The sequence below is a fragment of the Barbus barbus genome (genome assembly GCF_936440315.1).
Source record: "Barbus barbus genome assembly, chromosome: 7".
Taxonomy (NCBI): domain Eukaryota; kingdom Metazoa; phylum Chordata; class Actinopteri; order Cypriniformes; family Cyprinidae; genus Barbus; species Barbus barbus.
In genome coordinates this window covers 4,122,551-4,148,890 of record NC_136735.1, presented here as the reverse complement: position 1 = coordinate 4,148,890, position 26,340 = coordinate 4,122,551, and the positions used below count along the sequence as shown (strand labels likewise).

The 26,340-nt window shown below is 37.2% G+C and overlaps 1 protein-coding gene across 1 annotated transcript in view; it reads right to left on the bottom strand.

Moving 5' to 3' along the window:
* The window catches only part of LOC306872962 (complement C3-like), a 40,919-nt gene extending 28,980 nt beyond the window's left edge, over positions 1 to 11,939 (bottom strand). The window contains exons 1-11 of the mRNA XM_079421934.1: positions 11,716 to 11,939; positions 11,443 to 11,638; positions 11,176 to 11,344; positions 10,926 to 10,999; positions 3,242 to 3,330; positions 2,985 to 3,064; positions 2,803 to 2,890; positions 2,228 to 2,330; positions 1,971 to 2,091; positions 1,709 to 1,824; positions 1,440 to 1,586 (exon numbers count right to left, since the gene is read on the bottom strand). Coding sequence (XP_079278060.1) covers positions 1,440 to 1,586; positions 1,709 to 1,824; positions 1,971 to 2,091; positions 2,228 to 2,330; positions 2,803 to 2,890; positions 2,985 to 3,064; positions 3,242 to 3,330; positions 10,926 to 10,999; positions 11,176 to 11,344; positions 11,443 to 11,638; positions 11,716 to 11,819 — 1,287 coding nt within the window. The 5' untranslated portion in view covers positions 11,820 to 11,939. The remainder of the gene's footprint in view (positions 1 to 1,439; positions 1,587 to 1,708; positions 1,825 to 1,970; positions 2,092 to 2,227; positions 2,331 to 2,802; positions 2,891 to 2,984; positions 3,065 to 3,241; positions 3,331 to 10,925; positions 11,000 to 11,175; positions 11,345 to 11,442; positions 11,639 to 11,715) is intronic.
* Between the last annotated feature and the right edge of the window lie 14,401 nt (positions 11,940 to 26,340).

Below are 26,340 nucleotides of genomic sequence, written 5' to 3'. Positions count from 1 at the left end.
ATTGCGTTACTCCCTAAAAAAGTAACTAATTACGTTACTTAGCTACTTTTTATGGAAAGTAATGCGTTACGTTACTTTTGCGTTACTTTTGCGTTACTTTTTAAATATGAGCAGGGCTTGATTGTTTTTAATACAAGAAATTACATTAATACAAATGTAAAAGCCCTGTATCTTGTGAAGGAAAAGTAAATTCACGTCTGTAAAGTAAAACTCAGGATAAGAAGGTGTAACACTCTTCGGCAATAAAAAAACAATGAAGCACAATTGTTAGTTTATCTAAAGTCATTTTTGCTTATTAGTATGGTTGAACTGGATCATTAAAGGTCAACAGCAAAGACATTGGTTAATAAAATGGGATTAGATACATTTGTGTTGTTTAACATATTTAATTATTGCAGTTTGCATCATATTCTGAGTTTGCATTTCACTGTTTTTTGTTCATATGTTTTTATGCACATTCACATTTAGATCTACAGTAACAGCATGCTCACACAGCGCACTGTCAGTCAATAAATGGGGAAAAAGTAACGGAGTGTCTATTTACACTAAGTGCAAATAGCCCATCTGGTTGGCAAAGGCTATTTACACTAACTCCGCCCACTAACGTGTGATTGGGTTAGTCAACAATAAAAAAAGAAATTAGTTCAACATCAATTTTAGTGGTGTAGATGGTAAGGTGTATGCTTTTTGACGCAATCAACCCGAGTTCGAGGCCACCTTTTGCCAAACAAATTTTTTCTCCCTTTTCAAATCTCATATCGCATCAGAAAGGCATTTATTTTCAATAAAAATGAAGGAAATAATAAAAAAGTTTAAAATAAAAAATCAGGTAGGGTTAGGTGTAGGGAGGGATTATTGTCCCAATGAGGTGGCATCCATTTAATAAATTTGAATTAAAATTATAATTTACACTCAGTACATTATTATTGCGTACTGTTTTATAATGTACTACAATACTGAGGTGCAGATAATTTCCACTATTTGCAATAAGTAGTATAAATAACAGAAAATCTTGATATTTTAACATAGTGTAAATAGAATCTATAGCTATTTGCACTGTGTAAATAGCATATCGTTAAAAAATACTGCTATTTTCACTTGGTGTAAATAGCATCTATTGCTATTTGCACTTAGTGTAAATAGCATCTGTCACTAAAAAAATATGCTATTTGCTATAGTGCAAATAGCCGCTGCCAAAAAGTAACTGGCGTTACTTTTTTGAAAAAGTAACTCAGATATTTTCTTGTAAATTAAAAAGTAATGCGTTACTTTACTAGTTACTTGAAAAAAGTAATATTATTACGTAACTCACGTTACTTGTAATGCGTTACCCCCAACACTGCTCGCGGGTAAAACGGGAGTGTTGACAGGTATGATTTTATATTCAATCACCAGTGAAACTGACTGAACATTAGTGCTGTTGAGATGGCAGGTCTTACAGTGATCTCCAGTGTAGAAGATCCTACTGGAGGGTTGATGGTAACCTTTGCAATGCCATTGTCTCTTGTTCGACCTCTGACCCCTCCAGGATTGACCTCCATTTCCACATTTTCAGCAGGTGTTTGGTCAGGATTTGTTACATAGACCTTTTACAAAACCCAGACCAACAAAACACACACACATATATTATATATATATATATATACATAATTGTTCCTCAGTTCCTATAAACCTTCAGGTTCTCAACTATCTAGTCAATGTTTTATACCGAGATGTCGAAGGGCATTCCAGGTTTGAAGAAGTGTGGTGTTTTTTTGAAGTGGATGGTGTACGGTGACATCACAATCTGAATGCCTCTTCTTTCTGCTTCCACCATTTCACTGCCTGAAACACACAAACAATGAGCTTCTCACATACAATCACACACATGCATGTAAACATGTGCATACAGATGTACAGTAACTGTTTTTTTTATCTTATTTATAATATTTTTTTAATCTTTATCTTATTTATAAATATTTTTTTCTTACCACTTTCTGTTAAAATACTGACAGAAACATAGATTGATCGACCAACCAGCTGGTTAATGTCGGGAAAGGTTTTAGTGATCATCTGATTGGTCAGTTCTGCAGTACCCTCTCCTGTCATGATCTATTCATATATGAGAAAGACAGCAACATCAGTCTACAAGACACAGTAAAAAGCTGTTTAACTTCTGGTTAAATTGTCCTCTAGGTGAGGAGAAATGATATTGATCCCATTTGGCAAGATGTTTAATGTCTCTCACCTGAACTTTTTGCAGAGATGAAGGAATACTTGTTTTCTTCTCACCGTCCATCACACCAAACACCACAAACGCATTTCCATCCACCTTCTGTCCAAACAGGTACCTAAAAAAGTACATACAATTTCTGCTGTAAAACTGAATGGTGAGAAAGACTGTCACTGATCCACGTCCACTTCATTACTTTGAAGTCAGCAATTTTTATTTAATTTCTTCTATGGTGTTTAGAAAGTCATACAGGTTTTAAACAATATCTGGGTATACGCCATTTTTATTTGTGTACTCTTACACTGTTTGAGAATGGTTGTGCTTTGAGTGTTTGTGCAGATCTACTGGGAAGTAACTAACACAATTAAAACAATGATCATACGACCAGTAAAAAACTGAGAATAACAACAACAACTGATGCTAAGATAATTGTCTGTTGCTAAGATAATTATTTGTTAATTTAAATGTTAAACTATCACGACAAGTTTTCATTGCACACAATACATTATTTTTTAGTTTACATACAAAATCGCTGTGCTGCTCATACATTAAAGATTGATTTCAAATACAGTGGAAATATTTAGTCTTACTTGGCTTCAATGTCGACTGTCAGACTCTCATCACGCACATAGAAGAATGACATACTGGGCTTTAATTTCACTTCAAACGTTGGAAGCACTGAAACCAAACGAGACACACACATAAATAAACAAACATATCATTTGACTTCTCATATTCTTACACAACAAGAGTTTGCTGACACATATCTTACCATATTCTTTGACCTCAAAGTCTGCAGTAAACGTCTTCTGAGTCTTTGAGAACAGTGTGACCACCTTCCAGATCCCAGGACTGGTCACCATTCATAAACAAGCATTATACAAAAGACTAAATCAAGCTTATAACACAGATTACGTTTACAAATGTTGTTTGTAAATAAATTCAAGAGACATCATGGATCATTGAAAATGAAATCCAGTCAGTTAACTCAGGATCAGTCTTCACAGTGCTTTTCACACACAAACACACCTGGCAATCTCAGGAATGGCGTATCTTCCAGACTTCATTCCTTTCACTGGAAATATCTTATTTGATGAAACTGTGATGCCTTGAGGATTCTTAAGAAACAGAAATGAGCATTAACACTGAGATTGATGAGATCATCAGTGCAATGATGCTCATTACAGCTGAAATGTCATGAAAGTGTGAGTGAGTGTTAGTGAGTGTGTGTGACGAATGAGGACACAAATGTGTATAATGACAAGGGTATGACATAGGTATTACATGGTGAAGCTGACTTTTCAGGACATTACCCCATGTCCCCACTTTTCAAAACGCTTATAAATCATACAGAATGGAGTGTACTGAAAATCTGAAATAGCAGAAAGTTTCCTGTAAGGGGTAGGGTTAGGTATAGGGTAGGTGTAGGGCAATAGCACATACAGTTTGTACCGTATAAAAAACTATTACACCTATGTGATGTCCTCACAATTCACAAAAACAAATATGTGTGTGTGTGTGTGTGTGAGAGAGAGAGAGAGAGAGAGAGAAAAACAAAATGGAACTGAATAGAAGAAAATAGAATAGTAAAATATAATTCTATGAACTGGAAAATCATGATCCACTTGAGCTGCTAAAATTCTGTTGCAATCTTTTACCTCTAAAGCAGGCCTAAAAAAAAAAACATACATCAAACCGAAGAAAAAATTAGATCAATATTAAGGTGACCATGATAACTTTGAATTTCTTTGCTTCTTCAACGAAAGAACTAAAGAGCACTGCAACAGAGCAATAAGGAGGCAAACTGGACAAAACAGAAGATACTGGAAATCAATTCACATCAAAATAACAGGCAATATTGAATCGTTGAATCTCCTTCTACACTGCATTTTAAAAGACTATTACAAATTAGTGCGAGAGAGCTAAAGTGTTATTTCTTGGTAAAGCTGAAATATAGTAAAGTATAGAAAAAAGAGCAGCAACTTGGTCCACAACCACAACCCCACACAGCAAAAAATCCAGAGTGAAATTAACTCTCCTGGGAGTACATGTGAGACCACACTCAAGAGTGTGAAAGTGTTAAAATAAGAGTGTTAAATTAACACTGAAGCAGAGTTAAAGTTAATGAGGTAATTAAGAGATTCATTGAGTGGTGATTGACCATTATTGAAGACACCTGATGTTAACGAGCAGAATCACCAAAGATGAAAATCACAATTTCTGTGTCACCATTATAGTGGTGAGTGTTTGCTTTAGTTGTGCTCTTGACCCATACATTTTTTAAGTTAGATTTTGTTTGGATACTGTAACTGAGTTACAGTAGAGAGACAAACAAAAGGAAAAAAGAAGTCATGTGATGTTGGTAATGTTATTACATAACGATCATTTGATCTATATTGCCAAACTCATTCAGAATCTATAACAGTCAGATTTACCTTGTTGATTATACAAATCCTGTGATTCTGCAGTATTCAATAATTAAAAGGGCTCCTTGAAAGTTGTTCTGGTAATTAAAAAAAATTAAAAAGTCTTATTTTAGACACACACAGATATCAAGATTCAGTGTATGAATCTCAACAACGGTGACAAACAGCATAAACAGATCAACTCTAAACATTAGAAAACACCCAGAAAGCACTGCAACATGCTTTTTTTGATTGTCACCGTTGTTGAGATTCACAGGTTGATTCTTGATGTTTGGGTGTCTAAATATTAGACACTTTCCAAAGATTTTTGAACAAACAACTTTAAGAAATCCCTCAGATTGTATTGAAAATGCTGGTAATCCTATGCTAATGAATCACAAGACTGCTATAATCAACAATTATCTAAATCAGAGATTTGGCTCTGAAGGAGTTCAGAGATTTAGGAAAAACAATACACACACACACACACATATATATGCATATATTTTTTTCCTTTTTCTCTTTGCTTATCTGTCTGTCTGTTATAATTCTGTTATAACAGCAAAGCAAAATCTAACTTTAAAAATATAAGGGTCAAGAGCACAACTAAAGCAAACACTGATCACTATAATGGTGACACAGAAATTGTGATTTTCTTCTTTGGTGATTCTGCTCGTTAACATCAGGTGTCTTCAATAATGGTCAATCACCACTCAATAAATCTCTTAATTAACTCATTAACTTTAACTCTGCTTCAGTGTTAATTTAACACTCTTATTTTAACACTTTCACACTCTTGAGTGTGGTCTCACATGTACTCCCAGGAGAGTTAATTTCACTCTGGATTTTTTGCTGTGCACCAGCCCGAGCAGCATGAGCAGCTGAGTTATGCTGCAGCCCTGAAAGCACAAACCACACCAACACAGTATTAAGGACCTGCAATAGTTAACGACAACAGTAGTTGTGACAACAGTAGTGTATATATATATATATATATATACAGTGGGTACGGAAAGTATTCAGACCCCCTTAAATTTTTCACTCTTTGTTATATTGCAGCCATTTGCTAAAATCATTTAAGTTAATTTTCTTCCCCTCATTAATGTACACACAGCACCCCATATTGACAGAAAAACACAGAATTGTTGACATTTTTGCAGATTTATTAAAAAAGAAAAACTGAAATATCACATGGTCCTAAGTATTCAGACCCTTTGCTCAGTATTTAGTAGAAGTATTTATTTTAGCTGTGTGCTTGGGGTCATTGTCTTGTTGGAAGGTAAACCTTCGGCCCAGTCTGAGGTCCTGAGCACTCTGGAGAAGGTTTTCGTCCAGGATATCCCTGTACTTGGCCGCATTCATTTTTCCCTCGATTGCAACCAGTCGTCCTGTCCCTGCAGCTGAAAAACACCCCCACAGCATGATGCTGCCACCACCATGCTTCACTGTTGGGACTGTATTGGACAGGTGATGAGCAGTGCCTGGTTTTCTCCACACATACCGCTTAGAATTAAGGCCAGAAAGTTCTATCTTGGTCTCATCAGACCAGAGAATCTTATTTGTCACCATCTTGGAGTCCTTCAGGTGTTTTTTAGCAAACTCCATGCGGGCTTTCATGTGTCTTGCACTGAGGAGAGACTTCCGTAGGGCCACTCTGCCATAAAGCCCCAACTGGTGGAGGGCTGCAGTGATGGTTGACTTTCTACAACTTTCTCCCATCTCCCGACTGTATCTCTGGAGCTCAGCCACAGTGATCTTTGGGTTCTTCTTTACTTCTCTCATCAAGGCTCTTCTCCCCCGATAGCTCAGTTTGGCCGGACGGCCAGCTCTAAGAAGGGTTCTGGTCGTCCCAAACGTCTTCCATTTAAGGATTAAGGAGGCCACTGTGCTCTTAGGAACCTTAAGTGCAGCAGATTGTTTTTGTAACCTTGGCCAGATCTGTGCCTTGCCACAATTCTGTCTCTGAGCTCTTCAGGCAGTTCCTTTGACCTCATGATTCTCATTTGCTCTGACATGCACTGTGAGCTGTAAGGTCTTTCCTAATCAAGTCCAATCAGTATAATCAAACACAGCTGGACTCAAATGAAGGTGTAGAACCATCTCAAGGATGATCAGAAGAAATGGACAGCAACTGAGTTAAATATATGAGTGTCACAGCAAAGGGTCTGAATACTTAGGACCATGTGATTGTCAGACCTCTGTCGTGTGTGTCATGTGTTCCTGCCTCTTGTGCCCTTATTTGGTTTGTTTCCTGTTCTCGTTTCATGTCATTAGTAGTTTATCCTTGTCCAGCCATGTTCGTTAATTTACCTGTGTATTTATAGTCCTGTCTGTGCAATGTTATTTCGTCTGGTCTACTCGTTATCCCCGGTGTTTGATGTCTGTGTTTGCCTTGCCTTGTCCTGATGTCCAGTAAAAGTATGTTCTTTGAGTTTACCTCCTCGTATGCGTGTTCCTTGTTCCTCCCTGCTGTGTTCACCGTGACAGTGATATTTCAGTTTTTCTTTTTTAATAAATCTGCAAAAATGTCAACAATTCTGTGTTTTTCTGTCAATATGGGGTACTGTGTGTACATTAATGAGGAAAAAAATGAACTTAAATGATTTTAGCAAATGGCTGCAATATAACGAAGAGTGAAAAATTTAAGGGGGTCTGAATACTTTCCGTACCCACTGTATATGAGCATTATCACACGAGTAGATGTGAGATATGGCTGTATGTTGGCAGGCCGGGTGCCATAGGTAATCACAGCGTGCCAATATACAGCCATATCCCACATCTACAAGTGTGATATTGCATTTATACAACAGTTCGACGGCACGAGTATGTAAATAAATTAAAAACAACAACGGGGCATCTTTAAAAGCCCTCTTTTGTGCAAAACTACTTCCTTCCGCCACAGATTCAAATCTAAAGTTGACAGTTTAACAGCTGAGCCCAAGCCTCCGTTACTAATTCCAAACGTCACTTAATAAACTCGTGGGAACGTGATATTGTGTCGTGGCCACAAGATCATTTTGTCGAGGTAATGACATCCTTATATCGTGGCCGTGAGATGCTATGTTTAGGGAACAACGACGATTTCTCGTGACCAAGACTTTTTATGTTGAGGGAACGACACGTTTTTCTCGTGGCCACGAGTTTAATGCGTAAACCTGCTTGACCATAGCAACCCGGGATTATTAGAGAGGGATTCATTAATATTTTATTTAGAATTAAGAAATTATTATATTAATTATTATAGAAATTATTAAATTATTATATTAACCATAGGCCTTGGCTACCAGACTGTATTACGTGTGATAGTCATTATTCAAATGAAGTTTATCATGAATAAATGTTACATAAAGAGCATAAAATAAAATAGGCCTACAAGAAAACATTTTTATCCATCCCACAGTCTTGTAAGTTCATTAACTGATCGTCATTTTCCCTATGTCGTTCCCTCAACATAGCATCTCGAGGCCACGACTTCACATCTAGCGGCCACGGCATAAGGATGTCGTTGCCTCGACAAAATGAGCTTGTGGCCACAACATATCACGTGCATGAGATAATATGATGTTCCCATGAATTAATATCTTGTGGCCAGCTAGTCCCCGGTACAGAGTACAATCCATGGACAGCAATGTTTTCAACATTCAGTGAATCAGCAGTTTCTCTGTTCATATCATTAAGTGCAATATTTCTGAAATCAGAAACTATCACTGTTATTGTTTTCACTTCGTTACTTGTTTGAGTATTTTCGAGAACAGATACACTAACTTCCGAAACTCTTACCTCAGGTGGACCCTCAATCTCATCCGAATTCCTTGGGTAGGCACGAAAACAGGAATATCAATCTCTGCTCTCGAAACACTGCCTTCGATTTCACGTTCTTTATGCGGGCAAGCGTGCCGTTTATGCCCAACATCACCACATTCAAAACACTTCATACTACCGGTTGTTGCGTAAACCATATATGTTTTCCCTTCATGATTAACACGAAAGGATATATCCAGCATTGGCTCCGGAGAATCCAAAATCATGTTTACTTGTCTCCTAAAAGACATCACATGTTTTAGAGCTGGGTGTTTGCACCCCAGAGAGATTGTTTTAAACAGACTAACAATTTTTCTGAAACAAACTATCTCGCGCTCCAACGCTTCATTGGTTATGAATGACGACACATTTGAAATCATAATTTTAGAAGAAGCCGTGTAGAGAGGAGTAACTTGCACTAAATTGTTGTTTACAATAAGGCCCCTTTCAATTATTTGATTAACAAGATGCTGTTCTTTCAAAAAGACCACAACAGCCTTGTTCATGCGAGAGGCAGAGGATATATTTTCTTGGCCTACAGCCTCTCCTGTTGCAACAAGCACATCCTCCACCATTTGCCCATCAGCAGGTACACACCTGAAACCATTGCGTAAGGACAGCGCCTCAACCTGAGACGGCATCCCTCCACGTAAAAACGCGCTTTAACAACAACAATTAGCAAACATAAACACTTACCAAACCATGCTGAATCAAGATGAAATGGAAAAAGCACCAAGAGAAAAAAAGGATAGGTGAATTTCCATCATTCAGTATTCACATCCCCCTCCCCCCACCACTGCTTTCGCACGGGCAAACTCCCAGAATGCACAGAGAGAGAGATTTGAGATTTCAAACTTCATTTTGTTATAATACAATGTACATACAAAACCCCCCAGAAAAATCAACCATCCATCTTACACAAGCCTAAATTGCCTCAACAGAAAATTAAAAACACAGCTCTTCTTCCACTACTTCACAAAGAGAAAAGAGAGGGAGAGCGAGAGGGAGGGAGAGAGCCCTTTTACAGATGGTATTCAAACTACACCCAAATCAGCACAGCACAATCCGGCCCAACCAAATCACGCAGTTACAAAAACAAAATTACATTGCCTACTGGAAAGATGCCACTAAAATAGAAAAGAAGATGGTGCTGTATTTACACCTGAAAAGAGATTACAAGCTAGCAGAATACCTGAGCTGTGTAAAAGATCACAAATTAAGAAAGACACTAACAAAGCACCTACTGAGTGATCACTGGCTACAGAGAGAGGACGGCACAGACAAAGATGGCAGCCACGAGAACAGAGACTGTGGCTTTGTCCAAATACCCACACTTGCAGTCTTTGCACTTGACTACTTAAATGACGTATTTCCTGTGTTTGGCCCAAGTGTTCAAGTGAGGATGAAGACCACAAGTGTGTGTCGAACTTTTCATTACCTGATGGGACACACTTATGGTACACTTATGGTACTTTAAGTGTTTACACAGATTTATTTTAGAAATCAACTTCTAAATTGCATTTGCAGACAGTTGCATTTTAAAATCAACTTCTAAATGTCTCTTCAGTAGTCCCTATAACATGACATAATTTTAATTTGTGGTGCTTCTAATTAAATGATAAAAAGCAGCTGCAAATGTTGTACAAAATAAATATCACCACTACTCATCTTTGCACCAATAAAAAGTAAAAACACTGTTTTTCTACCAAATTATAATATTATATTGTAATATCTAATTATTATTAATATTTAACTTACATTGGAAAGGTTTCCGTGACCTCTCGCGAGATCTCGTCAAAAAGTCTCACGATTTATTTCCAGAACATGATGCATGATGGGATACATTTAGCCTTAAATAGCGTTCCAGAGCGGTATTTGAGATAGTATGGGTTTAGGGTTTAGTGTGCGTTAAGGGCACTGCGCTTTGCCGTTTTTAAGAAATGGCACAGTTTTGCGCACTTACATCCTTACATCCGTGCTCTCAAGTGGCCAATACCGCAAGTGTGGGTATTTGGACAAAGCTTGTGTTCACTGTGCTCGCAGAAAGAGGTGGAAACAGAGGAACATTTCTTACTGCACTGTGATTACTATCACAACATTAGATCTGCATATTTCTCCAAATTCCAACAAATTAAACCAAATTTTATACCAAATGCAGAAAAAGTAAGTCGCATTGAAGGGGAAAATTCCAAAATGATCACCACAGCAGCAAGATATGTGTCAGCCGTTCACAAACTAAGACTGTCAGCCAGTGGACAAAAATGAAGCAAGATCAGTTCTTAATTTTTTTTATTTTTATTTTTTTTTTGTGGAGGGGGGGGAAGGAAAGTATACATATACATATTTACTTATTATTTTACAGATCTATTCTTGTTTTATGTATTATATAATCGTTTGTTCCTTATTGATGTAATGGACAATGCTTTTGCAATACTGTGCAAGTCATGCCGATAAAACTTATTTGAATTGAATGGAATTGAGAGAAAGAGAGAGATGACAGTGTTTACCATGATTTCCACTGTGATTCCAGACTGACTGAGTGGTTCCAGGTTGGGCGTCAAAGAGAAAATCCTGTACTGAACTGCAAAAGAGGTCAAAGCAAAAACTGAAATATGAGTTCTGATGGTTTTATTTTCTGCAGATATAAACCCTAAAAAGCAGCAGTCAGTTTAATAATGCACATAATAATGTCATGTTGATATTTTAAAGTTCATCAATACACTTTATATTTGTCATGTTTTTAGCACTTAACTGTACCTGTGCTACCAGGTGTGTAGATGGACTTGTCTGTTTGTACAAATATATATCCAGACTGGAATGAGAGCATGACAACTTTCTCCAGAGTGAAGGATGGGAAATGAGCTTGTAGATACACATAATGCTTCTCCAGAGGATCATCAGAGAATAAGTACTGATCATCAGGAATCTGCAGAACAGATAATCAGTCAGTCTGAATTATATATATAAATGATAATAAAATAATGAGATTGAGACATCACTGCACTGTAATTATTGCACTCTCACCTTTATATCTGTAAGGATCTGGAAATTGTTGTCTGCAGTCAGTGTCACTGACTTAGACAGTATCTCAATGACTTTCAATGGGAAACTCTTTACCAATATCTTCACATTCAGGTCTGCTCCAGAGTAATCCTGAGCCTCCACAAACACATTCTCTGAGGAACCCACCCTCAGCAAATTAGGAGCTGACAGAACATATCTGAGGAGATCAAATCAGAGTGTTTGAGAACAGATCTATTTGTGACTCTATGAACAAACAGTGTGTTTGATACTCACAGTGGGTCACATAGTGTGAGGAGCGGTGAGGAGAGAAGAACAACAATCAGAAACAGCAGCTTCACGTCCATCCTGTCTGTCTGTGTGTCTCTTTCTGTGAGCATCAGTGGACCTGCAGCAGCTCAGATTTATACCCCCCTCCACCACCCTCAGAGTCCAAATTGCTCTCTCTCTCGGTCTGTTTGCATTTGTTTTATAATAAACTGACACTTGAGTTCACTACAACCTAACAGTATAGCAAGTATTTATGTTTGAAGTAACTGTTTACTATTTTTATACATTTAATAAATCAAATATAAATCAAATCTTTTGAATTCATGTAACAAAGAATCAAAGGCTCAAGGTTCAGATTTGTTGTGTCTAAATAAGGCTGCTGTCAGTAAAAATGAGTGTAGTTTTGTGAATCAAACAGCGGATTTGAAGAGCTCATGGCAGTCCAATTCAGATTTCCCGTAAATGACCTGCAAAAACTGGTTGTGTAAATTCAACCTTTGGTAAATTGGCAGCTGCTCTGTTGATCTTTTAAGGGTAAAAAGAATGAACAAACAGTAACTATGTCCCAAATGTTTCAGCTCAACTCATGTGCTTTTGTGTAAATGAGGTCCACTGAAATGACAGTGTAAGGACAATAAAGTTCAGAAACATCTGAATAACGCAGCCAATATCCGTATCTGTGTATCTACTTGGTGACTGTGCATATTTATATGATATTATATTTTATTATATTATGTCATGTTTTAATTCATAAAATGAAAGTATTTTATCTTTTTATTTTTAATAAATGTATTAGTACTGTATATGATAAACAGAGACAGAAAACCATTTTTTTTTCCTATGGAGTGCCATTTAAATTAAAGGAAACAATAATTATTTTTTATTAATTAACTTTAATTAATTACTTTTAATTACTTTGATTAAAACTTTTAGTAATTGTTTATTAAAACAAGCCACTTTACAAACTGACAAATTAATACTGTTACGTCCCAGGATGCATGTTGTTCTCTCTCCCTCTACTTGCAAGTAGGAGGTAATAGGGTCAGGGTATATTCTGGCAAACTGTTTACAATCACGTTTCGCAATCGGCAAACCAAACTGTGGCACACGCCACCTACCAACACGCGATGGGTAACTCGCAAAGCACAATGTTCATTCGTGTTTTCCTAGCACTAGACCATAGAAAGGAATTTAAAGTACGAGGTTTGAGAATTAAGAGGCAGGGCAACAGTTAAAAAATGTCAAAGTTAAAGTTCATGCAAAACTTGTCATGCCTTTTTCTTTTGCTTGATTGTGTTTATGGGGTGCAATATAGCATGTCTTTGTGTTTCGTTTGTTAAAAAACTCCTTATTTTTCATAAATTTCACCTTTATTGTAAGCCGCTTTCTCCTCTGTCATTTGAAATACCGGTTGACGTCCTGATTCTATGAAACCACGCCCTCAGAAACAGGCAATGGGCTCTGATTGGTTAGTTGGGCTGGTGTGTTGTGATTGGCTAAACTGCGTACTGCACATTGTCTGGAAACTTCACGCCCATTACCTTTAAGGGCGACAGTTGCATGAGCTCCGGTCAAATGTAAATAATGGTGTCAATATTGCCATATCAGTTTGAGCCAGAATCAGACCCAGAAAGCGGTAATGAAGAGAGTCAAGCAGAACCTCTGCAAACATGGCTCTTACAAAACGTTTCTGAATGGTAATTTTTATTATTATTATTCTCTCAAAGAATTTCGATACGCTGTTACTTGAAAATGCTACTGCTGTTTGTTAGCTTTTGAGATATGGTTTTCTTCTGATTAAACATTTAATATAACTGAATACATGACAAATACATGAAATTACATGAAAAATTACGTCATAAAGTATACATGGAAAATACATTTACAAAATTAGTACATAATTACAAATTCGGGTCCAAAATGTTTGTACGCGTTTGTCATAGACACACGAAATAGCATAACTAACTGGCTACTAAAGCCAGCGTTGGCATTTGTTTACGTCCTTGATAAAACTAAAACATTACGTCTGAAATTAAACATGCAAATACATTTAAAATGATTAAATCTATACTTACAGGTTGTGGCCCAACAACTGCTGCCTCTGGTTTTAAAGTTGGAACTGCTCCATGTTTTAGTGATAGTTTCTGGTTGAATCTGGCATTGAACTCGTGTAGATTCTGGAAGCTGTCTTTCGTAAAATGCACAGCACAGAGAGCTAAGTTACGATTGTAATTGTCAGGAACATAATCAAACATAAATTTTAACCATTGTTGACGAACTACAGCATCCGTAGGAAGCCCGAACACAGAAGACCTGACAGCTGGGTGAAAATAACACACTTTCGACGGCATGGCTACAGCTCTCCACTATAACACTTCGTCTTCGACAAAGCCGCAGAACATGGCCTTGCCCCCTTTTTTGCATGTTCCGGAGGGAGGGTTGATGCAAATTTATGGGTTTGTTACGTATAAAACCCGGGAAGTATCTCGTTGTAGTTCCATTTGAGTAATTTTTGTAGGCATTAATCTTCCTGATTTTTAAAACACGATATCTCCGCTTACATTGAACTTTCAGCGCAGCAACTTTGCAGATACTGTTCATGCACCAACAGAAACATTACACACTATTTAAAATGAAAAAAGTGAAATCGCAATCAACCACCCCTTTAAATAAACTTTTATTTATAAAACAAAAGCTAATGATCATGCATGATTTCTCATCCGCTCACCCACAATTAATACAATTGTAACGTATTTTTTTGTAGGTTACCCGCAGCGCCAGCGGATAGGCTATAACCGCGATCCACTCATCATAGGCTACATGAAAGAAAGGGAAATTAGTAAAAATGTGTAATGTAATGTAGGTAATGTAATTTTTGCATTATTGTCAAATCTGTAATTGGTTTCTGCAACAAAATGTGAATAGATAAATATTTTGCAATGATGATAATATTATTTTTGTTTGTATTTGTTGGATTAGAATGACTTTATGAATGTCTTGAAAATCCTTGATTTGGTCCTGATGTGTTGATCTAATGTTGAAAAATAAATGAACAACACACAAAGTTGCAAGGTGCAATTTTATAACAACCAAACTTGGTAAAGGACACCTTGTGTTCTACCAAGGTTGTTTTAAATTTACATTTATGCATTTAGCAGACACTTTTATCCAAAGCGACTTACATTGCATTCATGTTACAGTTTTTTCATTTTATCAGCTCTTGCTTTCCATGGGAATCGAACCCATGACCTTGGCGTTGTTAGCGCCATGCTCTACTATTTCAGCTACAGGAAAGCTTTTAAATAGGCTACATAAAAAAAAACTTAACATAATCAATTATTTCTCTCTTTATACTTTATATTCTATTTATGAACCCAGTTTCACTCAAGAAAACAATTAAAGAATTACAATTTCCTGTTTGACCCAGTATTTGTTTTGCATCTAGTATCTCCTGTGGTGTCCTTCTGAATATTTCTCTTTTTGTAATATATTTTTGGCAGTGACATAGTACATGTTCTACTGATTCTTCCTCCTGACAACGCTCATACAGACCTATTGGATGTTTTCCAATGAGATATAAAGTCTTATTTAGACTTGTGTGACCCAGTCTTAATCTTGATATGTTTTCCTCCTTGGTACTTCGCCCTGTCTTCCTCATCCTTCCCACTTCCTTCTGGATTGTATAAAGGTGCCTGCCTGTGTTTTCCTTGTTCCATTTATCTTGCCATTTGATGATGATTTTACATTTAATTATTGTCTTTATTTCTGTTTTGCTAAATAAAATGTTGATTGTAATTGCTAATTGCTTCCTTTGTTAATGAATCTGCTATTTCATTGCCTTTAACTCCCCTGTGAGCTGGCACCCATAAATGTAACCACTATATTCAAATTGTGAAGTCTGAAAAGAGTTTCATATATTTCATTAACTGTCTTGCCTACTCCGAGATGAAAATGACTGTAAGGATATTAATGCTGAACTTGAATCTGAGCACAGAATAACTTTGTTTAGTTGAACTTGTTAATCTACCCAGTGCAGAGCTGTTGCAATTGCTATTAACTCAACTGTATAAACTGCCAGGTGATCTGATGTTCTCCTATTGATAGATACTTGTAAAGATGGAATGGTAAATGTATATGCTGTTCTTCCTGTAGGATCTTTGGATCCGTATATACTGCTACATAATTCTGATACAATGTTTGAATCTTATCCTCCACCACCACAAATTTCCTGTATTTTTGAATAGATGACTATTTTCCAGTACCTCAGCGAAGTTGCCTATTCGTTCAATTAGGCTTATTAAATGGGAATAAAACAAACTTTTTCATTATGTATTTACAAAACCTAAATAAATAAATAAAATAAAGACTTGATATACATGATATGATATGCCCTTTTTTCATTTCTGCGCACAAATAAAACATGCAATAGCCTATCCCCGGTAGGAGGGGACGTTCTCGCAATCTTGCGCAACATTCCCTTATAGTCCTGTAAAGGTGACGAAAGTCCCAAACCTTTACAGAACATTAGAGACGTTCCTAAAACGTCCTCTTTTGGTTTTAAAAGTGCTGCTGTTCAACGTTCCCGATTTGACTTAAGGGGAACGTGCCGTATTGGTTATTCTATGGTCACACGTATGTGTCAACTGGGTCTGGAAGAGGCATTTCAGAACTTGTCAAAGCACAGTTATAGCCCTTAAATAACATAATTACACTATTCGGAAAATAGCACCAAACACAGTAGCAAACTGTTTTGGAGTAGCAGGAAAATTATGGTAAGAAATTCTTTATAAGTAAACAAGTAACCATTCTGATGAAATAACTGACTAACCCGATTGATACCATTCTTAAACCACTTCTCAAAAAATAGGGACTTGTGTTTATAACATATATTCTTATTATTCCAAATGAATTAACTAGTTGGAGAAAAATTGTGTTTGAAAATCACAGACCATGCTAAAAGTGCTTGTTTGTGGAAATTAGAAAGAGCAACAGCGATCTTCTCAATACTGTAGTCACATAACAATAGAAAATTCAAACCTCACAACTGTGAAAAGACATATTCTGGTATAATATTCCAAATACTGGACATTTTTGTCAAGTAATTCAACCAGTTAATCTTAAAGGTATTATTTAACGTTGCAAAGTCAACAAAATGAAGACCGCCATTACTGTAGCTGTTGGATAAAACTGATTTCTTGACGTAATGCGGTTATTTGTTGAGCTTAAGCGACCAAATACACACAAAATGACGTCTAACCCCGCTAAAAATGTTACGTTCCCAGAACGTCCTCAGAACATCCTCACTGGGGTCAAGGACATTGTCTAATGTCAACATTCTGAGATGGTCACGATGTTGAGTTCTTTAAAGGGTTGGGGGACGTTATTTGGAGGATCTTCACAGAACATTCAGGACTTTCTCAGAACGTTTAAGGGACCAGATTTTATTTGGAAATCTGATGTTCCCAGAACGTTCTCAAAACTTCACTGCACTGTAAAACCCAACAAGTTAAAGTAACTCCAACCGTTTGAGTAAACTAATTGCCTTAAAAACCTGACAAGTTAAGCTAACTCAAACTGTTTGAGGAAACTTAGGCCCGGTTTCACAAATGGGGTTTAGTTTAATCCAGGACTAGGCCTTAGTTAAATTAAGATATTTAAGCAACTTTTACAAAAATGCCTTAGTTGAAAACATTAAGGTGTGCATTTTGACACAGAACAATGACTCTGACCTATTTAAGATATGTCAGAGCAAGATATTTTCAGTTGAGAATGCTCATTTTAGTCTGGGACTAGCTTAAGCCTTGTCTGTGAAACCGGGGGTTATTGTCTTAAACCATTTAAGTTTTTTAAAACTAACAATTATGAGTGCTCTGAACTTATTTCAGCTGAGTTCACTAAGTAATTAAGTGATTAATTAAGTGCTGATTGAGCATTAATGATGAACACCTGCTGTTAACAACCAGAATCACTGACAGAAAACAGAAACACAAGAACAACTAACTGAAATGAACTGAAGTAAAATACATTAAAGATACATTACAGATACATTAAAGATCTATACAACCCCACAAACAGCATCACCATTGACATGTGTGTTTTTTTTTCTCCTCTGGCTGTTGTAGCCATGTGTTCTTCGAACATATTTGTTACGACTCAAAAGCCCAGAGAAAATGATTAGTAGTTGGTTGTTATATATTTATAATGACAATCATCTATTAGTGAACTGATGTCATTGAGAGTCAACATAGACTCCTTGTGTGTCTAATCTCTGATTAAATGGATGTTATATTGATTATAGTGAAAGTGATTCTAAGAGCCAGTGGCTCTGTGACAGTCAGTTAATATAAAGGATTTTCCAAACAGTATGTCCACGAAAAAAAAAAAAGTTTTAATCTATGGTAGCAGTTATCACACAGCCATCAAGAATCAGCTTGTGGATCCGGATCCGGCTTGTTCCATAAGCCCTGTGTATGACATAACCCGAATGTCCATGGTGGCACCAAAACTTGTTTATTCTACCCGAAGGCGAACACTTTCCCCAGCGACTGGTGCAGAATTAGCACCCAATGACTCTCACTCTACGCGGCTCATACTAGAGTCTAACAAAAGCCCCTTCAGGCCAGAGCTGCGGGTCATACATTTCATTGACTTCATTGCATTCAGCAGATACTTTAAATGACCTGTATCTGCTTTGCAAAGTTTCAATCTTCTGACAAGCAACATTGCGACCAATTTTTTCTTTCAGATTCTCAGACAAAATCAAGGCATCTAAGTCAGGTGTAAACTTGGAGACAAAAACACTCAGTTTTTGTCTTAACCATTCTGATGTTGCCCACAGCTCCAGTACCAACAACAGACATGACATTACCTGACTTCTTTTTCTGCCTGAGAATAACAGGAAGCGTCCTTGATTTAGTGACACCAGCATTCTCAAAACCTTGTCGACTACCCTTTTTCACCACGCGACTCCACTTCGGACAATCTGAGGAAGATGTTAATCCTGTAGCTCCCTCCATTGTCACAGCACTTTCCACTCTCTGAGCATTCAAAGATAAGGACCTCGCCACCGCAGCTCCTTCGCCAATGCCCGTCCCCAAAGTTTCCGCCGATGCGGCCCTGAATGCCGTACCCTCGATCCGTGTAGCTCTGACCATTGCTGCCGACACCTCCGAACCACCGCCTTGTGTCGAATCCGTCGATTGCTCCAGAGCACACACTCTTCGATTAATATCCACCGTAGATCGTAGATCTTCACCCACATTAACATGTAGTTGCAGTGCATGTTTCATAGAATAAAGCTCAGCACTCAGCTGCTCCATTCTTCTAAGCAAACATGAAACATCGATACGATCAAATGACACTGGCGGCAGCTCATCCAAATAATGTGAAACAAATCTGGGGATACCGCATTCGTTCATCACTTTAAGAGAGCTTTTTATGTTATTAACGTCTTTCTGTGACCCTTTATGAGAAACATTCAGTTGAGTTGTAGCATATAATTCAAACAGTTTGAGGCCTCAATCCAATGAGAATCAAACGTCTTTGCGGCCAACAGGACAATTTCATCCTGGCTTAGAGTTTTAGTTTTAGCAGCAAGAAAATTAAGAAATTCGTCCTCAACAATAACTGCCGTCAACAGTGTTAAATATCTCAGGTTTCAGATGAGATCATTTAAGCACAGACGCAAATGCAGCCAACCCTCGTTTCGCAGCGTCCGCCATGCTCATCACCTAACGATTTGGATTTTTTTTACAGTCAGCGATTCTAGCCGCATTAACAGCATGGACACAGCTGTCGACGACTTCATCACCCTCATGATCCGTACAGCAGCCAGTGGTCTTCTGTTTCAGATGGGAATGTCACTGTTGTTTGGGCAAAGAAACAGAAATACAGGAGGGACAAATAGAGGAATGGATGAGGAAGACACTGAGGTGAATAGTGGGGAGAAAGAAAAGAAGACGCAAAAAGAAAAGAGAAACAACGACTACAACAGTGACTTATGTAAAGAACACCATTTAGAGTCAGTGTATTTTTAAGTATGAACACTTTATGGCGCTACACTGCACTAGATGACAATCTTGAAGGTGGGTTTTCTCAAACCCTGACACAGTAACATTGCTTTTCACCGCTCTCTTTTAATTAACTATGTAATTACAGTGCTTCAAATGCAGAATTAAGCTTAAATATTTTGGATGCCTTATTAACAATTTCTTCAAACTAAGGTCAACTTTCACAAAACAATTAACCATCCATTCAAACGCCTATCAATCACATATCCAACGATATGTGTCGATCACATATCCAACCCTAGACAAATAATTATATATATAATAAATAAATAAATAAATAAAAAGGTTAAATGAAACTCCACATCTGTTTTCTTGACATTTGTTTATTTGTTTGAGCACATTTTTACGGAGGTCATTTTATCTTTACTGATTACGCTCTGCTTCTGTTTACAGAGAAATGCCTCATTACATTCCTCTGGGTGCCACAGCCAGAAACTGCTGCATGTGTTTTACTCGCTGGTACTGTATATAATAAACAGCCAATGGGTGCTGTTTTGTGATATTTAATATACAAGATCTTTGATGATAGAATATAGTAAATTTAGGTTAATTTATTTTTAATTTAAAAAAGTAAGAAAATGTATATTAATAGTTGAATTCAGGTAAAGTGTGCCATCAGGTAAACGTTTAAGTTTGATTGTACTGTGCTCAATGGGTTTGCACTTTCGGAGCATAATGGTTCTTACTTAGAGGGACACTGTTTCTATAAATGATAAAATAGTTTTGGTTGATGCAATGTGACACTGGGGGGTGTGGCCACACCTCAGAGGAGGACTGCGTCATGGTGAAAAGTAGATTTTTCGACATAAGATTTTCATTTCTAAATTATAAGGTTGCTCACTAAATGGAAACAAATATTATTGGGACAGTTCCTGCTGCTTTTGTTTCCATAGTTAACACAGTTAAGGGAATGCAAAGAACAAAAAAATATTGTAAGGTGTTTAAATATCACTGGCCCACTTTGGCTGAATGTGTTAGATAAAGTGGGCCAGTGGAATTCAGGTAAAGTGGGCCAACCTTTAACGTTCAGTAATTATACTCAAATTCATTAAATAAATTAACATTCACGGGTTATTTTGTAGTTGACATATAATTTAAACTTTTTAAATTAAATATAAATTTATAACTTTTTTAGAAAACAGAAATGAGACTGCAGTCTGGAAATACAAGTCTGAGTTGGAAGAAAGGAAAGAGAGAATAGAAAGAAAGATGAGGCATGCAATTCAATCTGTGGAGTGAAGAAAGGATGAGAGAAGCAAAATGCAGATGCAGAATATAAAGCTTTAAAATATGGACAAATACTGCTCCAGAGACAAGCTGTTGTGCCCCAAAATATACCATTTTGGCCTCTATTTTCTTCTGTGTGGCCTGGATGAGTGTGAGAATTCCCAGCCTGCAATAGACTCTATGCACGAACGCTGCTGACGTATTTCCGGTAGAATCTCAGTCAGCCTATTTACTTCCGCATAGCGCATTCTATAGCGAAGGATACCGGCAAAACTATTTCATAACATTCATTTGACAGCGATTTATAATTTAAGTATTAAATATAGTATTATATAGTTATATATTATAGTAATGGCTTGCAGAAAGTTTAAATATCAACGGCGGGAAGACAGTAGTTCGGCTGAACATTGTTGTGTCCCGTTATGTGAAGCCTCCTCAAAGTTCAACTCTGTACTGAGTTTCCACACTTTTCCCGTGGACGAAGAAACACGTAGAAAGTGGATTCACAACATTCGACGTGAGAGATTTAACATCACATCTCATACAAGGGTCTGCAGTCGCCACTTTATTAGTGATGATTTGATCGAGCCATTGACCCCTAAAGCGCGTCGCTTGCTGAGGAAAGGGGCAGTACCCACCTTATTCCAGTGGAACGGCTACTCCGTTGCTGAACCAAGGCGCACCGGGGTATGGCAAAAAAGGGAGGTTGACTCTCAAGTGGATGAGGATCCCGTGCCGATTGGTGCCCAGCATCTGGAACATGATTATTGTTCAGTTCCAGAACCCGCGGCAGTTGATAAGGCACTGGATCAGACTGAAGATCTCCGTAAGGAGGTGGAGCGACTAAGGAGACAGGTGGAGGAGTTGTCGGTCAGTCAAAGATTTTGTTTGGGACGATTTGCGGCTTCTGACGATGATATAAGGTTCTACACAAGGTACGATTTAAAACCCTTACGTACTGCACAATATAAGATACTGTGTGTGTGTGTGTGTATGCTTAACGAATTTATTATAGACCACTTGTCATAATGAAGAGTAAACACAAATATTTTAGGAATCTGTCAAAAACGTGTTTTAAACTAAAAATGTTATTGTCTATTTTCATTTATTAGGCAAACTGAAACAACTAGTCTTGATTCACACATAGTAGCCAAAAAAAAAAACATAGATTTTATTTTTATTTTGTATGGTCTCCTTTCTCCTCGATAGCAGCTTGCATTCTTGCTGGCATTGTTTTTGAGTACTGATAATATATATATATATATATATATATATATATATATATATATAACACACACACACATATACATATATATATATATATATATATATATATATATATATATATATATATATATATATATTATTTGATTATATTTTTAAATTTAATATTTAGAATTGTTGTAGGTAATTCATTTCAGTTTGTAATTTATGTACATTTATAACATGTCCTACATCTACTTTAGGTTCGGAACTTACAGCCATTTAATGGCTTTCTGGAAACTCATTGAACCTGCATCCCACAACATGATTCGTGTGTCCAGAGTAAGAGCAACTACAATGAGGCGTGACGTTGGAACAACAAGCAGTGGATGGGTAAATAAAGAAATAGAAGAACAAAACTTAATTCTATATTTTCAGTGGAAGCCTAGCCCGCACATTATATGCACATAATTGGAAACCTTGTTGTTTTTACAGGGTCAGTCCCTGCAGCCCATTGATGAGTTCTTCCTCTTCATGGTCCAACTCTCAGTTGGCCTAACACAGAGGGATCTTGCCCACAGATTCAACATCCATCAGTCCACAGTTAGCCGAATTATTACAACCTGGGCCAATTTTTTGTACACTGTTCTTGGGTCTGTCCGCATCTGGATGTCTGAGGAGGCAATCAAGGCTCATCTACCCAATGAGTTCCAGGACTACCCAGACACACAAGTGGTGATTGACTGCACAGAATTGCGTTGCCAAACTCCATCCTCACTTCTGCTTCAAAGTGAAGTCTTTTCCACTTACAAGTCCCACTGCACCTTCAAGGGATTAATCGGCATGGCACCACATGGCGCAGTCACCTTTGTCTCATCCCTGTATGCAGGTTCTGTCAGTGATAAGGAACTTTTTAAGCAGTCTGGGATTGTGTCTCTGTTGAAACCTGGTATGGCAATAATGGTTGACAAAGGGTTTCTTGTTGATGACTGTGTGCCATGCAAAGTCTACAGACCTGCTTACCTGTCGAAGAGGGAACAGATATCGGCTGATGAGGTGAGGGAGACACAGTCCATTGCTCGGCTGAGGGTCCACGTTGAGCGTCTCATCCGCAGGGTGAAGCAACACAAGCTGTTTGACACAGTCATCCCTCTTTCTATTACAGGGAGCATCAACCAGCTATACACTGTTGCTTGCCTCCTTGTAAATTACCAGAATGGCCCATTAGTGAAAGCTTGGGCAAAGGATTAAAGACAAGAAAACATTTGTTGGAGACTGATTTTAGATTTATTTTTGTAATAAATAATATAAACATGTATATAAATTATTTTATACAATGTTGGCTGCACTGCAGTACTGTAAACATGTAAATATATATAACTTTATACATTTGCACTGCAGTAATGTAAACATGTAAATATATATAACTTTATACATTTGCACTGCAGTAATGTAAATATGTAAATATAAATAACTTTGATACAGTGTTAAACATTTCCTGTACAGTGATGTTGTGTAAATACAATATTAAATGATTATTTGTATTCTGTGTTTTTTTTGTTTGTTTGTTTGTGTGTTTTCTATACCTGTAGGCATCTTGGCAGGTAAAAGTAAAAAAAGAAATGGTCAGCTTTCTCTCGAATGGTCTGAAATACTTTGATGTCTTTGTAGATGCGCTGGACCATCATGTCATCCTGTGCATAAATGACAAAATCACACCAGTCCAATCCTGAGATCAGCATTTGTCCCTGAACCTGCCAATAGTAGGCATGCTGTTCTTTCAGTTCTGGTGTGCCATTGTGAAATTTAAGGTAAGGACAGTCTACGTAACTTTGTACATTTGGACATTTGATCTCCAAAAGGCCAAAAACATGATGCTCTTTAGGGTCAAAAATAATCCCGTCAGGAGAAGCCCCCAGCCAAGGTGCATCGGGATGAATCATAAATCCACAAGGATAATAGTTTACTTCTTGCAGGAGACAGTATTCCTCAACTGCAGCAGATTCCATTTGCAGTCCTCTTTTCATGTGTGCTGTCTGGCGAGTTCCTTTGTACACTCTTTCAGCCAGGTGTTCAGCTGAGCTCTGGCCACGCACATGACAAACCTCCCTAAAACGAGATGATGTTACCCTTGGTTTTCTGACAGAATGCCAATCAAGGGATGCACTTTGGTCTTTGGTGGCTGTCTCGATATTGTGAGCCATTTCCAAAGTCACCTCCAATGACCTCATGTGTAATTGTTCATGTTTGCTGTGGACAAACAAGCAGACAGATGTGTCAAGGCTGTAACCATGAAGTGGCAAAGGTGGTGGTGCTGGGGCATCAGGATGTGTACTAATGTTGCGAGTTGTTGCTGGTGGCTGTTGGTATGATAGCACGCTTCCAGCTTGAACTTTGCCAAAGGCAGAATCCACCAAAGAATCCTCACTGGAAATCCCAATTGTGGTGATCAAAGGGGCTGTAGCACTGGCGAAGTCCTTGTAAACCTCTGCCACTTGCAGGACTGCAGGACTGACAGGTCAGGCAGCTCACTGGTGACACCCTTGTAAAGGGTACTCCTAAAATGGAATAAAAATGTTCATCAAAAGGTAAATTCCTTAGTTCATAATCTGTTGTCTAATCGTTCATATTTTTTATTTCATACATATTCATCTTTTTTTGTTGTTGTTGTATGAATTTGAAAAAACTACAATGAAGAATTGAAGTGTCTCACCTTAATCCCTCAGCAAGTTTCCTTTCTTTGGGTCTTGCAGACAGAAGCACCATTTTATTGACAGGACCAGGCTTGATTCCCTAGGGATACACAAGAGACATGTTAATAATAAAAATAATAATAATAATATGATTATTACAAAAAATATTTTACAATACTAATATTCTTATATTCTTACTATAGTAGGTCAATTCAGCAGTCAAATATTTCTGAATAATGGCCACTGTTCACAGAAATTACCAAGAAATTATCAAGAAAAATTATGTACCCTAAGAGCAGTGTTTGTATTATCTTTTAATAATACTCTTTACAACTTAGTAAATACAATTTTAAATTCAAAACATGTTTATTGTATTTAATAATTAATTTACTGCATTATCCATAACTTACCTTTAAATATATCATTTTTATAAGCAATCGATTTAAACTCACCATTGTCCTTGGTTTGTGCCAGCTTTGCTCAGCTTCAGTGCAGCTGCGAACTGGAGGAACTGCACTAAGGCCAAGCTGTGAGTAGTGTGCTGCCTGGTAGAGTAGTGCAACAATGTGGTTGCACACTGCTGTGCCAGCAACACAGGAACAACTGCTTTGAGAGAGTATTACAGGACGAGAGTCCTTTAATACAATCTGTGAAGATAATTGAATTAAACAAGATGGCAAGAATTAGCAATTAATATTATTTATAAATAGACTTTAAATATAGCCATATACTGTAATTACTATCATCCATACATTCCATTACATTTTACCTATGCCTATCTTTTGACAGATGTAGAACCAACAATTATTATTATTATTATTATTTTAATTAGAGATGCACCGATTACAATTTTCTTCGGATTCTGTTTTTTTTTCTGAAATTGAGCTATGGAGCTGTTACCATTCAAATGAAATCAGTATCAACAAACTCCATCTTTCCACTGCAGCTGCAAAGCTGCATCTTAAGTGGCATTAAATGTATTTGCTCAAACTGCTTGATGAAGCTGAGGTGGCATAAATTAATTTACACTGCAAAATTTAAAATGCATAAATAATGTTATAAGATACATTTTATTTTACAAATATTTTATAGATAAAATATTTTTAAACATACAAATAGGAAATATTGAAAAAAATGCAATGATAATTTTAAATGAAAATAAAATAAAGTGAAACCAAACCAGTAGGTGGCAGCAAATGGCTGTTTGAATAAGTGAGTTCAACAGATTTGTTCAAACAGCTGATTCATTCAGAAACGAGGCAAGCAACTGTGTTTATGAATGGATTACTGAATCATTGACTCACTTGATTTGTTAAAAATCGTGGATTCATTCAGTAACTAAAAAAACCCCTGTGTTGCTCGGAGACACAAAACAGTTCTGCTGTGGCAAGGCAGGCTGCACAAGCAATATCTGGCACAACACAGGTCGATTGGTGCAT